This window comes from Malaclemys terrapin, chromosome 11 (assembly GCF_027887155.1).
Source record: "Malaclemys terrapin pileata isolate rMalTer1 chromosome 11, rMalTer1.hap1, whole genome shotgun sequence".
NCBI lineage: Eukaryota > Metazoa > Chordata > Testudines > Emydidae > Malaclemys > Malaclemys terrapin.
This window is the reverse complement of record NC_071515.1, coordinates 30,452,691-30,468,986: the sequence shown is the minus strand read 5'-3', so window position 1 is coordinate 30,468,986 and position 16,296 is coordinate 30,452,691. Positions and strand designations below refer to the sequence as shown.

The 16,296-nt window shown below is 38.6% G+C and overlaps 1 protein-coding gene across 5 annotated transcripts in view; it reads left to right on the top strand.

Annotated features, from left to right (window-relative positions):
• GULP1 (GULP PTB domain containing engulfment adaptor 1) overlaps positions 1–16,296 on the top strand; it is a 277,933-nt gene that overhangs the window by 163,683 nt on the left and 97,954 nt on the right. For all 5 annotated transcript variants that reach the window (XM_054044445.1, XM_054044447.1, XM_054044446.1 and 2 more), the window contains one exon: positions 4,572–4,633. In XM_054044445.1, the coding sequence (XP_053900420.1) occupies positions 4,572–4,633 (62 nt within the window). The remainder of the gene's footprint in view (positions 1–4,571; positions 4,634–16,296) is intronic.

Genomic DNA, 16,296 nt, shown 5'->3' with positions numbered 1-16,296 from the left:
TTCTCATAATGTTCAGTGTGGCTTTTTGATGCAATGTCTCTGTGATTTCCTGGATTTTATTTGTCTAAAATGGTCTTATTTTCCTGTTGCCTTGAAATGAGATGAAATCACAGCAAAATTTTAAAAAGATGCTGCAAGACACTGCCAGAAAGCAAATCAGAACTTAGCATGCAAGGGAAAAATAAGGATTAGGAGATATTTCTTGTGACTTTTCAGTACATCTTCGCCATTTATGTGAATTTTGCCTAAGCATGGTCTTGCTTAATATGCAAACAGTGCTGCCAACCTGCAGCCACAAGCAGCCCCATGCTAATGGGATTCCAATGCTAGTGTGACGTTTACAGCTAATGCGCCAGTTTCACTATGAGGTGTTCACAAGCTGCTACCTGCTAACTAAGGGCATGTCTACGCTACCCCAAAGTTTGAACTATGGGGGTGTAATTAGGAGTATTACACCCAAGTGCTGTGCAGTCACTCCCCTGTGTGAACATTGCAGGCACAAACTAAAACGTTCCTACCTCACTTAAATATAGTCCTATTTGAAGAGAACTATGGTAATGCGAACTAGGAACCTTTTAGTTTGCGCCTGCAGTGTTCACATGGGTGAGTTAAAGCACAGCTCTTTGGTGCTCACTGCTATTGACATATTGATAGCCCGAACTGAGGGGTAATGTAGAAGTGCCATTAGAGTTCTATGGTGAATAGTATGAGTCCTTCAAAGAATCAAGATGTCTCCCACTTTAACAAGACCCTGGCCAGGTACATCAGTTTTCCCCCTTCCTTCTTTTTTAACAGCAGAGCTCCATCCCCTTATCTTCCCTGCACAAACACAGAGGTCATGATGGATACATTACCCATAGTATTCCTTCCCTACCACAACCCCTGTAAGTCTCTTGCATCACATTCTGGAACTGGTGGGTAGGGAGATGACCTTGCACTGAAATCTGTAATGAAATCCTTGCCCATTGAAGTCAATGGGAGTTTGCCATTGATTTTATGGGGACCAGAATTGAACTGGTCCTGTTGGGGGAAAAAGTTGATTTTTCAAAGTGAAGCTAAATGAATAACCTAAGCATGATGAAGTTATTTGGACGTAAAATTAGGCCGTAATTATTATTTCTTCTGGCATTGCCAAACAAATTTGTGGGGGTCTGCAGGTGCCTTACTGACATTTCATGAGGGATATTTTTACCAGCAAAGACTTATCTTATGTACGTAGACATCTGATGGTATCCCACTTAAGTCAGTGGAAATTTTACAGTCATAAGAAATGCAGAACCATTAAAACATTTTCATAAATATTTTAAATTCACATTTCAAGATAGGTTGTCCTGTGTAATTGTGCAGTGTTTTGGAACGGCACTCATTTAAAGAACAGGGAGAAGTCCAGTTTTGGGTATGTCTTGTCTGTACTGTAATTGTGGGGTGTGATTACAGCTCATTATGACATACCTGAGCTAGTTTTAATCTATTTAGCTCCAACCCCAGAGCAGCAAAGCTATGGCATTGTGAGCTTTGGTGTGGGCTAGCTCCATGTGTAATTACTCAGGGTTCCTGATGGGTTTGTATCACCAGCGCTGGAGAATGAGCTGCCACAGCTTCACTGCTCTGGTACCTGAGCTAGCTAGATTAAAGCTATGTGAGATTGAGTTGTAATTACACCCAGTGATTACAGTATAGACACACTCATCTGACCTCTCTCTCTTAATCTTGACCCTCCTGCTACCTGGCAAACCCACTTTTCCCTCATCTTCCTCTAAATAATGTACCTATTTTTAAAAGTATGATTCTTTTACAAAATACAATATAATATATAAGATCAAATTAATCTTGGTTATGATGCTTTCTCCTTTATTTTTTGTCTTCCAACTGTATTTAATTTTTTAAATGTTCATTACATCCTGGTGATCCCAGAATAACACATCACATCATTGACAGCTGATTTAGGGTGGTGAAGCACTGGAATGGGTAACCTAGGGAGGTGGTGGAATCTCCTTCCTTAGAGGTTTTTAAGGTCAGGCTTGACAAAGCCCTGGCTGGGATGATTTAGTTGGGGATTGGTCCTGCTTTGAGCAGGGTGTTGGACTAGATGACCTCCTGAGGTCCCTTCCAACCTGATATTCTATGATTCTATGATTATGATTCTATGATTTAATGTAGAACAGTCTTCAATTCAGAAGTAATGTTGAGAGATTAGCCCAGCACGCAGCAAACCCAGGATCAGGGGAGTAGAAAGGTCACCATTGCATACACTTCCTCTCTCCCCACCTTACACCCCTGATATGCTCTGTGCTCCTTAACATAGCCAAAAGCACATTTATAGCTACTGTACAATATCAAATATTAAATTTTGCCACTTTAAGGAACACATGGCTAAATCTTGTTCTTTCATGCAAGAGCTTCACTTTCAAAGGGAACTACCTTGTATGCTACAGAACAGATTCAGCTTTTTTTATACACATGCCTTCCATTGAGTTGTGATTTCGTTATGAAAGTGACTGTGTAAAGATATATGTCTTACAAATCAGATCTGTTCCTTATGCAAATTCGGAGGCGTAGGTCTTTGTTTAGTTAAAAAAATAAGTGTTACTGCTTTTACTCCTGTTAAGACTGCGAGAGCAAGCACAACTCAGCGAGTATGAGCAGGATTTTGTTCATCCTTGTGTGTTATCAACAGAAAAAGTTAATTATTTAGTTATTGTGAAAACTCACTGAAGGCAAAGGGAATTGCATGTGCTTATCCAAAGGCAGAATTTTGCCTTACACTACTCTTGTGGTGGTTCATTCAACAAAGTTCCAGATTCTGCAACCGTAACTCATATTAACTGAAATGAGAATAGTCATATGTATAAGTAAACGCTACTCATCATGAGTAAAGTAATTCATCACAAATTTTAAAAAATCAGGAATGCCATCTAGCCATTTGAAAAATATTTAATTTCTCCTCTACATCATGTTTTATGTGGATTTCTAAAAATCTGATGTTCAGAATTATTCTTCTGAAACTTTAGCAGATTAGTTTTACATAAACTAGGCATTTTAAAATAGTCATTACAAAGAAAAGGAAAGGCAAATGTGTTTCACTGAGCAGTTAACACATGCTGTCAAAGCATAATAAAGTTCACAGCAGGAAATGCAAGACAATGGTGTATATTTCTTAGATGGATCATTAAAGGAAGATATGCAATTTTATTTAGGCCATCCAGTGAAAGATTAAAGTTTTAAAACTCTGTATCTAATTGTTAACATGGTTTAAGACATTATTTTTTTACAGGAACCTTCCCTGTAGAAACATTGGAGATAACAGTTTTGCTTTTGATTTATTGTTTTTTTATTGATTTTTGAATAAATGAATACAATAGAGAAATCTAAGAAAAATAGTCTTCTAGATCTATAAACATAATACATCAGAATAAGGGTAATAAGCAGTCAATGTTTGGAACATCTGCATGGTGAACAAAACATTAGAAAGACAAGGAAAACCCACCTTGGATTGAAATAGCACTTTCAGAGGAGGAGGAGGAAATCCAGAGATGAGGGCTCTAGATCTGATTTTAAATTCAGTGAAAGGTGATTAAAATGGAAAATCTCATAAATGCCCAGGATGAAAAGTTTTTATATACCATTGAAAAGTTTTTATATACCATTAAAAAGTCACAAAGCCTTTCTGGATCGTCAAATTTGTTTCTTATGTAGCTTGACATTGCTTATCTGGTCTTATTTTGTCTCCTGAAATAATTGAGTTACTGGACGAATTTGACGTTCCTTTTCCAGCAAGAATTTTACCTAGCGGTCAGTGTTAAGCATAGTTTGTCATCACTGTTCTAATATTATTCCCATAACATTTTGACATATTATAAGTTAGTTAGAAGCAGCTGAAGCCTTGTACAAACAAGGTATGTGATTTTAAAATGGCATGCGGGGATCTGCATTCATGCTTACAAAAGGAAGCTCTTTCACATGACTGTGTATCTGTTGTACCTCCAATACCAGACAACTCTGCTGATTATTTTCTGTTTGGTTAGAGATAATGTACAGCAATTCTACAAAGTGGTCGTACTCAGGAGAGGAAGGATACTCCGGTATACCAGTGTAGAGTACTACCCCGGGACTGGGGAAACCTGGATTCAAGTGCCTGATCTGTCACAGACTTTCTGTGTGATTATGGACAAGTTTGTTAGGCCCAGAATTGTAAAGGTATTTAGGTACCTAATGATGTAAATCGGTATCTTTTAGCATCAGAGAATCAGGCACTTTGGCACTTTTGAAAATCCCAGTAGATGCCTATCTGTATCTTTAGACACCAACTACCTTTACAAATCTGGCCATTAGCTGTGCCTCATTTCTCCATCTGTAAAATTGGGATAATAGTACTGCTTTACCTCACAGAGATAAATTCACTAAAGTCTGTGAGGAGCTGAGATACTGTGGTAATGGGGCCCTTTATTATTACCTACGATAGAAATATACTTATTTGAATAAAGTTAGGATATTTGTTGCATTTTAAGGTACAATAAGAATGAATAAGGCATTTAATCTAATGCAATTTTTTTTGTTTTGCTTTTTTGCAGACAAAACATGGATGCACACTCCTGAGGCTTTATCAAAGCATTATATTCCCTACAATGCAAAGGTAAGAAAATGTCAATTAATTTCCTCTTTGTTTAAATTTTTAAAAATAAAATGAAAGGAAATTTTGAAATAAAAAGTCATTTTGAATAGAAAAATTGTGAAAATGTCAAAATGCTTCAATTTTTTGGATTTTTTTTTTTTTTACTGAAACAATTCAGTGAAATCAACCCAAATTCGTGAAATATTTTAGTGTTCCCAAAACTGCTTTTTAGTTTTGTTTGTTTGCTGGAAAAGCTTTCAGGCAAAAAATTTCACCCAGGTCTGTTTGGTGGATCCACTGCTGCCTGGATTCTCTTCCTCTCCTCACATGGAGTGCTGCCAATGTGTCAAGCTACTTCAGCTCATCAGAAAGGTTCCTCAGCCAGCTCATGGTCTTAGAGGTGAGGATTCCTTCCTCATCCCCCATGCATCTGACCACCACTTGTTGTTCTGATTGTGTTCTGGGCCTCTGATTTGTCCTATAGAGGCAGGTGATGAGAAACAGTTAGAAAGATTTCAAATTTTGAAGGTTGTCACATCAGACTGATAACAAGAATTTTTGCTATAAGCTGGGGACTTATCAGTTGGAAGCAACAGAGGAGGACAAAGACCTGGGTGTATTGGTTGATCACAGGATGACTATGAACCATCAGTGAATACGCCGTGAAAAAGGCTAATGTAATTCTATGATGCATCAGGCAAGGTATTTCCAGTAGAGACAGGAAGTGTTAGTACCATTACGCATGGCACTGGTGCAAAGAATGACTACTATGAATGGAAAACCTACCTTTTGAGAGGAGACACAAAGAGTCTGGCTTGTTTAGTCTAAACCAGGGGTTCTCAAACTTCATCACACTGCGACCCTCTTCTGACAACAAAGTTACTACATGATCCCAGAAGGGGAGCAGAGACCAGGCCCCGCAGCCTTGGGTGGGAAGAGAGGGTACCACAGCCCGAGCTCTGCTGCCCCAGGTGGGGATGGCGCTCATGCTTCAGCTTCAGCCTTGGGTCCCAGCAAGTCTAATGCTGACCCTGGTGACCCTATTAAAATGGGGTCATGACCCACAGTTTGAGAATGGCTGATCTAAACAAAAGCAGACTGAGGGGAGGTATAAGTGTTCTCTAAATACATAAGAGGGATAAAGAAGGAGGAGTTATTTAAGTTAAGCACCAATATGGACACAAGAACAAATGGATATAAGCTGGCCGTCAACAAGTTTAGGCTCAAAATTAGGCGAAGATTTCTAACCATCAAAGGAGTGAAGTTCTGGGACAGCCTTCCAAGAGGAGCAGTGGGAACATAAAACCTAACTGGCTTCAAGACTGAGCGTGATAAGTTTATGGAGAGGATAGTATGATGGGACTGCCTACAATGGCATGTGGCCCTTCAGCTACTGCCAGTAGCAAAAATCCCAATGGCTGGAGATGGGACACTAGATAGGAAGGGCTCTGAGATACTACAGAGAATTATTTCCCAAGTATCTGCTTGGTGGGTCTTGCCCACATGCTCAGGGTCTAACTGATCACCAAATTTGAGGTTGGGAAGGAATTTTTCCCTGGATCAGATTGGCAGAGACCCTGTGGGTTTTTCACCTGCCTCTACAGCATGGGGCACGGGTCACTTGCAGGTTTAAACCATGTAAATTGTGAATTCTCTGTAAATTGCATGTTTAAGCCATGTTTTGAGGCCGTCAATAACTCAGCCAGAGGTTAGGGATCCATTACAGAAGTGGGTGGGTGAGGTTCTGTAGCCTACAATTTGCAGGAGGTCAGACTAGATGATCATGATGGTCCCTTCTGATCTTAAAGTCTATGAATCTGAGTCTTCCCTGTCATAGATATTTGGTGGGATCATTGCTTCATCCATGTGTCAAGAGCAAAACTGTAACTGGACTTTGATCTCATAAAATAAATGTCCTTGTCAAAGTTACCTCCTCCATCTTCATTTTTCTTATCTAGTTCTGATTTCTTTCTTGAATCTGTATAGAGGCAAAGGAATCCCATAGATAGGTGTTGGTACAGGTATTTTTGGAAAGTATTTCAAAATGCAGAAGGAAACAAAGAAACAGTGGATGACACAGTAATGCCCAAAAAAACAACAGTCCAAAATCAACAATTGTTGATGGAAATAATATTCAGTGGAAGACTATCTTCAGGCTTATTGTAAAGGTCAGTCATTTCAAGCAGAGGCCTATTTGGCTGAATGCATTCTCTAGTATGTCTACCATTTAGTATGTGTTCACAACATCTAAGTTGTGTTGGGTCTCTCTATTACTTATCTTGAGCATTGGCAGATTGTGCAGCCTACTCACCAGGATATCTTTGTAACTTCTCCAGTGCTGAGAGCATGCTACTAGTTTCCATCAATGCAGCACATTGGTATAAAATGTTTGGCGGATATGTCATAAATAAGGTTGCAAGTCTGTCACAGAGGTCACGGATTCCGTGACTTTCATGACTTCTGCAGCCGCTGGTGCTGGCTCAGGGGCTGTCCAAGCCGGGAAACCCCTGGGCCAGCAGCAGTAGTTTGAGTGTGTGGAAGGGGACTAGGGGCAGAGGGGTTGGGTGGTGCAGGGGGAGGCACTTACCTGGGGTGAGGGACCCCCCGCCTCCCACTGGCATGGCCCCCCTGCAGCTCCTAGGTGGCTGAGGGGCCAGGGGGGTATCTGCACCCACAGGCCTCGCCCCCGCAGCTCCCATTGGCTGCAGGTCCCAGCGAATGGGAGCTGCAGGGACGCGGAGCCAAGTCAGAAACCCTGCTGTGTCGTGGTCACTCCCCCGCAGCACCAGCGGGGTACCCTGGCTGTGTGCTGTGCCATGGCCAGCCTCCTCCCCCTCCACCAGCACCAGTGGTGCCCCTGGACTCCCCTCCTCCCCCACCCCCCCAGAGCACCCATGGCCCCCCGCCCAAGTTTTAGTCACAGCGGTATTTTTAGTAAAAGTCATGGACAGGTCACAGGCCCGTGAATGTTTGTTTACGGCCCAACCTGTCCATGACTTTACTAAAAATACCCGTGACTAAAATATAGCCTTAATCATAAACAAGGCTCTGCAAATGCTTTGCTAGAAGCACCACAGCAATAATCGCAAACTCATTAAATAGAATCTTGCAGAATTTCGCCTTAGTCCTGCAAAGACCAGTTGTTTCTCAGCAGTCAGCATTGTAACCATAAGTTGGTATATCACAAGTGAAACTCTTAAAGAGCTTTCACATTCTGGTGTGAACAAATATGATATACATTCATTGCTATCAATTCAGATGCCAGTCATGCTTTTATCTTGCATTTTGAAAACAATATTGTAAGATTTAGGGACCAAAAAGTATATAAAGATGGAACACCACCTGTAACAGATCGGTCAGTTAGAGTGCCTGAGTTTGAAACTACTATATTGATTCCTCTATTTATAAGCCTATATTTCAAAATAACAGCCCCAGAATTAAATTAACTATATTAAGTATAAATTTATGATGCTATAGTATGATTTCTATATGGTAAAGAAGAATTATTTTACTCAGTATGAGCTTTTTATATAGATTACAAAAACAGGCTGTTATTCATTTACAATATAAATATAAAATCCAATATACAGCTCCAATATTCGAAACACCTGGCTCCCCACCAATGGCAATAATTTTCCTGGCTACCTACAACAGAGAGACTGAGGTCCAGATCCTCAGCTGGTGTAAATTAGCATAGATCCACTGAGGCCAATAAGCTGTGTCAACTTACACCAGTTAAGGATCTGTCTTTTCAATACCAACTTTAAAGTGTCATTTTCGTTACTTTTCCTTGGCTTCCAATATATATATATATATATGTTTTGCTTTTAAGATGAAGAACATACATACAAAAGTCCATCATTACTTTTTGTAGCACTCCAGTTTTGTAACTCTATAACACTAAAAAGTGTATCCAACCAAAGTAATATATTGTGTGAAATAATGGTACAAGCTTAGGAAGCATTTATGAAGTTCCCGAGACTGGGCTCATTAGTTTTTAGAAAATGCTTATTGGCCACATAAATAGTATCCCATTGAGAATTCTACAGTATTGCATCTCCTATCTCCTCCTGCATTTGAACATTGACAAAGAAAAATAACATGACACTATTTCTCGTGGGAATGATTTGATAAGGTAATTAGTTTCGTGAAAAGAAATAGAGATGAACTGCTTAAAAAGTCAAATAGAATAAAACTTTATTATGTAAAATAATACCACATGCAAGTACATAACTCAGTTTAAATCAGCTAAACTAAAATAAATTCTCCAGAATAAGAAAAGAAGTATACTAAGAATTTTTCCTGATTTTTTTTTTTTCAAAAAGTTAATGTTTATTTTTGAGATGATGGAGAAGCAAAGAAATTGGTAATACATAACTGGAAATACTTTTTTTTTTTAAAGGCAGTGTATGTGCTATAATTGCTATGGGTCTTTTTATATAAAAAGGCCAAGCAAAAGGAAATTCAGTGCAAGCTGAAAGGCCTAGCACCTTGCAGAATGGAGCTTTTATGTACAAATTGTAGAAGATTCATTGATAGTTTCTTTTTCACTTATTTGCTTTGGAAAAGGCCTTTTCATATATTTTAGTAAAGAATTAGCAATCTATTGTACTTTACAGCACAGCAGAGGCAACTTTAGTTGGGATCCTTGGCTGCAATTATATCCACAGAAATCAGGCCAGGTCAGAACAAATCTGAGTGGTGGTATGACCTGGCACACGAGGTCGCAGTGGTACTCGGGTTTTGTGCCTGCCATTGATTGTGTGGGAGGTGACTAGCCTGCCCCAGCCAGGCCCAGATCCAGTTGTTGCTGCCACTGGCATCATTGCATCAGGCCCAAAGTGACCTGCAGGGCCGAAGTTCAGCAAGATGTGGGACGGGAAGCAGCCCCCCAGGAGCAGCGCTGCCCTACCTTTATTCCCCGCAGATTGGGCAGTAATCCCAGAGAGCTGGGCCCTCTCTGATCCTCCCCTCTCCCTTCCCACCCCTGTCATCCCTTCTCCATCACAAGAGGGATGGGAGCAACACCACAAGTCTGGGCACTCGCTGACCCTCCTTGGTCCTTCATCCACACACCTATTGAATTGAGAGGCTACACCCGCCTCTGCAACAAAGCAAGTCCTAGACTCCCCCCCACACACACACACACACACTGCTGACTTGTTATTTATTAAAGAAACTACCTCCAAAGGCAGCGTTTTATGATTTCATTTGTTTTCACTAGGGAAGAAATCCTGGCACTATGGAATCAAGGGGCGTTTTGCATTGTTCTCAATTTAAAATTCAGAGAAGTGCTTTTTGTTTTGGTTTTTATAAACCTAAACATTTGAGATTCCAACCAGAAAAGAGGAGAATGACTCCTGATGTTATTTCAAAAGAAGGGCTTTGTTTCCACCACTGTCCTATCCCGCTCCCACTGTCCTATCCTGCTCCCACTGAAGTCGATGACAGAAAGCTTATAATGCCTTCAGTGGAATCACTGAAGGTGTTTTCAAGATGTAACTGTGTTGGAAACTTAAATGGGTGATAACAAGCATTTTTGAGCTAAAGGGAGGCAAGCCTTATCAAAAATTAAATATTTCTTATTCATGTAATTCTTATAGTGCCTTGTAATTAAAAAAAAAAGATTGATGAATTGTCTTCAAACTTTTGAGAAAAAATCTCCTTTGCCTTAAAGGTAATTCTGGGAGTTTTCAGGTTCAACACATTTTCCAAGACAAAATTATTTAGGATGATTAAAATAGGGTTTTATAACAGACTCTGGTTAGTGTTGCTCTCTCTCCATAATCTTCCCCTACTAAACTAAGGTATGTGTTCTGCCAATAGCAAGTTATTTCTTCCCAAAGCAGCAATAACTCTACGATGTCACTTCTGTAGTACATTATATTGTTTTTCGATGTTACATTATGTAGTCATTTGGCTATTCTCTGACTTCTTTCATATTTCCATGGCGTGGGCGCACATACACACACACACTCACACTTGTGCTTTTTATTGGATCTGCCACGTGGGTCCAATATCTGTGCTGGTGGCTGGCATCATGGTAAGAAGATGGTTTGGGGATTACACTGAGGCTGGAGGCTATTACTGCCATACTTTACTATACATTGCCACACTAAACTCATGGGAATGTACTGCCCAAAGACCGATAATGGCTTGGTGATATATGCAACAACCATTTCTTCAAGTCCGTTTCAGGCTTATTTTCTTTTCACAACTTAAAACTTCAAGGTAGAGCTATGGATGAATTTATTCATTCTCACCCAAGTTCAAACTTGTCATTTAAAATAATAATAACCTTTCAGAAAAAGTTGTGTCCCATCTGTGCTACCCTACCTTTGACAATTAATCATTTGAAAATATTCCAAATAGTACACATATCCCTATGCAACATGCCATCAGGGATATTTCATCCCCATTACTAAATGTGCTGTTTGGAATTAGAAATCTATAATACAAGCTAGATATGTAACAAGCACCAAATGCATTACAATTAAATATCTTGCAACAAAATATTGCCTGAGAAAGTTATGTGGTATCAATCCTGGCCATAACGCACAAACTTTGTTCATTGCAGTCTAAACTGATTTATTTTTATCTAATAACACTTTCTCCATCATCTGTTAGGCCTGGACTAAGCTCAAAAGTTTTGCCAGAAGAACTATGTTGGTTAGCATGGTGAAAAAAATCACACCCCTAACCAATATAGCAATGCTGGGAAAAGTGCTGGTATAGACACAATTATATTGGCAAAAAAGTGCTTTTGCTGGTATAGTTTATTTCACTCAGAACACTGGGAGAAACTATACCTGCAAATACTCTTGTCCAAATAAGCTGCATCTCCATTAGGAGAATTTGCTAGTATAGCTGTGCCTAGGTAGTGTCTAGTGTCAACAAGGCCTTATTCTCTTATAGCCTTCTGCCTTATAGGTCTGTCAGATTCTGAACATCCTTGGTTTATTTCCTTTTTTCTATCGTGATTTTCCTTTTAAGCCAATACATTTATCTCTGTTCCTCTTCCTGTTACTGATGTTTTCCTCAGGAATTCCTATTTGTGCCTATTATAAATTAGGTTGCCATTGGATGAGGGTAGCCCCATGATGGTTGTTATTAGGATGAGAAATAGTTCTAAAATTGTAATAAATATATCACAAACAAAGGAGGCAAATGGCAGAGTCTGGAATGACTATGGTCTTGGGCCAGTAAAAATAAATGAGACTATGCAAAGGGAAATTGTATACCATTTTCAAGAAAACTAGATGTAAAGAATGCTGGAAATATTAAGACACGGTAAAATAAAAAAAATAAAGATTAGAAGGTAAATGTTAGGTATAGTGAGACATTCTGAAGAAAGCTTCTAAATGTCAGAAGTAAGAAACTAATGAAGGAGAAAGGAGAACATAACAGGGCATATAATGAGATATAGGAAAAGAAGACAATGATAATAATAATCTCAAAATAATTATATTAACATTGTTTCAAATAATTTTCATTAAATAATACCAAAATATTCTAGATATAATCTTCATATTAATACAGCAAAGGTTTAAACACATGAGAAATTCAGTATTGAAAGAAAAATTAAATAATAGGGCAGAAAATTAAAATTAGTACAAGAAAATGCAGATCAATAGTTATTCATTATTGTATTATGTTAGGATCCCTAGCTTTGGGTTCCATTGTGCCAGACAGAGAACAAACACATAGTAAGAGATATTCCTTTCTCACGGAGAATCTTGAACTTTCGATCTTCAAAGAGAACTGCTTGGAAAAACCTTCTGTGACTTCAGATGGGCAGTTGTGTTTGAGGGATCAAACATTTGAAAAACAGGAAAACACAGGGTGGGAGAAGGAAGGGGAACTGAAGTACAGAGGGATTAAGGAGCCAGATTTGGGGGGGGGGGAGGGATAGCTCAGTGGTTTGAGCATTGGCTTGCTAAACCCAGCATTGTGAGTTCAATCCTTGAGGGGGCCACTTAGGGATTTGGTGCAAAAATCAGTACTTGGTCCTGCAAGTGAAAGCAGGAGGCTGGACTCAATGACCTTTCAAAGTCCCTTCCAGTTCTATGAGCTAGGTATATCTCATATATTGAGAGAGAGATTTTCAAAGGAACTCACCTATCATGGAGGCAGCTAAGTGAAGTGGCTAGATTTTCTAGAGTTTTCAGATCCCAACAATTCCCATTTCTCTCATGGTGGATGCTGAGCACTTCTGAAAATCTAGCCACTTATTAGGTCCTTATAGGAGCTTTAGAGTACCAAACTCTTTTGAAAAGCTGGCCCTCAATGACTTGTCCAGCGTTACCCAGGAAATCTGCAGCAGAGCCAAGAATTGAACCCAGATCTCCTAAGTGTCAGTCCATTCTTTTTACCACAAAACTGATCCTCTCTGCTGATTAACTGTCCTGTCAATAATTAAGAGATTATGGTGCAGTAATGTAAATAATATGTCCAGAATATAGCACCTATGCAATGGAGGCTCCCAAATTCAAAAACACATGCACACTGTGTGTGCCAGTCAAACATACACACAAATGTCCAATGCATGTGCACAAGTCAGGGTAGCTTGTATACTTTAATAGGTATGTGGCTACTGGCTAGTGTATGTGTGCAAATGTTTGCCTTATACATGCATTAGTTTTAGCTCACCCACAATCGTTGGATAATTTGGACCATATTTCATATATGCAGCTATGGAGTTTAAACTTCAAAGATTTTGTATTCCTCCTTCCTGTTTAAGATATCTGCAGGCTAAGTTTATAATATCAATGCCCACATCAGAGTGCTACTGTTGTACTAGTTACAGGCATCCAGGGAAATATGTGCAAAAGGATGAGGCAAAGAGATACTTTCATAAAAGAATTAATATATGATAAATAATTGAATCAAAGAGAAAAAACTTAGCTTCTTTTAATTTCTGAAACCCAAACTTGGAGCAAATACTCCTATAACTGGAACTTGATCAGTAACTAAGCCAATGTGTCATCAACTAATGGTAGTTTTAATAAATAGGTGTCCAATGTGCCATCAAGGCATAGCCACAACTCTGACTTTCAACAGTATTTAATTAGTTTGTTCTAAAGTTTGTTCAGTGCTGGTTTAAATGAAATGTTATGGAATATAATTTGCTCATTTATCCAAATGTACATTCCTGTCCCTTGGTTTAAAAAAAAAGAAAAAAACAAGACAAAATAAAGAGACATTGGTCAAATATCTTTGTCCTGATTCTGATCTCAGTTACATTAGTGAATTATTGCCTTATTGGAATTAAGCCTTATATATATATAGGTGTAGGTGACAGAATCAGAATACTGACTACATGAACTGTAACAAATACACATTAGAAATAACAATTACAAGGCAAATTCTGATATTCAATCCACTCAACAAATCTCTCATTTGCTACGTATATCTCTTTCATATTCTGTACTTGGTCCCTTCACAATACCAATGAATAGGATATTGTGTAGAGATCAGGTAGAGAATATAAAACAGAGATTTGAAATGCAAATAAAAGGTATAAGCTATATATTCCAAAGGAGGACTTGACTTTACCAATTTCTCTAGATAGATAGATAAAAACATAATATAATGTATAGTATTTATATGTATATTACTGTGTAGTGTGTGTATATATATATATATAGAGAGAGAGAGAGAGAGAGACACCAAACAGAATATACTATAGTATACATAAGCTGCCAGAAATCAGTGAGAGCAGCTGTATATATGTAGCTAGGTCTTCCATGTTTGTGTATCTCATTGTCCTTGACTCAAGCAGTTAGCTCTATTTGTTTTGAGAAAATGATTATATAGGACAATCAGATATTGAATGATAATCCAACATGCTCTGATGTTTTGTGCAATAACAAAGTCAGTGTAATAAAAATTACTTACAGAGAAGACAAGTGGAAATTTTCCCATTGTGGCAATATCCCTCTTCCTGCAGCAAGTTTACATTACCATACTTTGACATTTAGTATTGTACACTACATCAAAGGGGATATTTCCAGAAATATAACTTGAAGTTTAAAAACAGGCATTTGTTGAATCTTTATATAGCAATTTTGAAGGGCCTTTGTGTCAGATCCTGTCCCATTAAAGTTAGTGACAAAACTCCCACTGACTTCTCTGGGAGCTGGAACGTGCTTCTACCGGGTTAATGGGATACTAACTGGTCTCTGGATTCTTCCAACCTGTGGCACTTCTCCCGCCTGTGAGTCTGCACGCTGTTTATACTGCCCTTATTTCTTTGTTGCATTAAACTAGTGAAACACAATTGTTTAATCTTCTCCAGGATTATCTGAAAATACTTCATGAGAAAAATTGACTATAGCATAAGTAAATTTGAGGGAGGAAAGAAAATAGTACTTAATATTTTAAGCTAATGTAAAATAAATGATTTTCATCACTTGGGTTTATAAGAAAAATCAATAAGCTAAAGACTTAATGTTGTTCCATATAAGAGTACAGTAGTTAGATAACTAAAAGATTTGCCAGTCATAGTAATTGAGTTGGAAGTAGGATCAATAAGATGACCTTTGGCTGAACAATGAAGAATCAAATAAGGTACAAGCGATCTGGAGGTATAAGATGCTGCAAAAAAAGTAAGGTCCACAAATAATTTTAGGTAAGGGATTTTGAAAGCTGGAATTGAAAATGATTTATCTGAGTCAACAGAGTCCTCAAAGGTTGGGGATGATGTGCTCAGAGTTACATGCCTGAGCAAAGAGCTGTATGTGGTAGAGCTTTGAACAGCTAAAAGTTTGGGAAGCAGAAATAAATGGTGGCGTAATAAGGAATTGAATCTTGTGTATGTACTTCATATTACAAGATGAACAAACAAACAGATTACTGAAAATGTCTTTCCTGCTGTTAAGCAGGAAGGTGTTTTTTTTCTGAAGCTCAATGAAACTGGTTCATTTAAATATCGTTCATGACTGGGTCTTCAGCAGCTGAATAAAAAAAAGATATGGTTGCTGGCACAGAATGGGGCTTCATGCATATTATGGCAATGTATACCACAACATCACATAGATGTTTTTATATCCTAATACTGGCATAAACATAGCAAGAGTAGAAAGATGGGAAAACACCTTTAGATGGCAGTGATCATGAATAGAAATGGAAGATGGCAGAAAGATGAAGGAATGTTGCTGAAAGCCTGGAGGGGCAGGAAAGAAACAAACTTAAGGATTGATCCTGTAGGCTGCAGAATTCCTCCTATAGAGGAACCTTGGGAGCTACCTTTTAGCTCCTTGCAATCTTTTTATAATCTGACGCCCCAAAAAACCTGCAAGGAGTGCCACATAGGCCAAGTTCTGCACCCAGGCAGTTCCTCACTGAAGTCAGAAAGGATCTTTGCAGGCTCAGACATCCACCTATGTCGGAGCAGGACCCAAATTTGTATTCATTACGTAAATATGTTTATTGACATTGACAGTATTATATAGTGGTAGTGCTATTTGAACATTTCTGTGGTTATTTGTGCAAACCCAAGTCAACTGACCATTCATGCAAATACTTAAATATAGTACTACAATAATATTGTTGCTGTAAAACTGACCACAGTTTACCGAACTAATTATTTAGTACAGTGTTTATAAGGGGGAAAAATGAATCCAGCTGTCAAAGCTATAATTTAAAACAATCGGTAAATACCCTTTAAAATGTCCATTTACCAG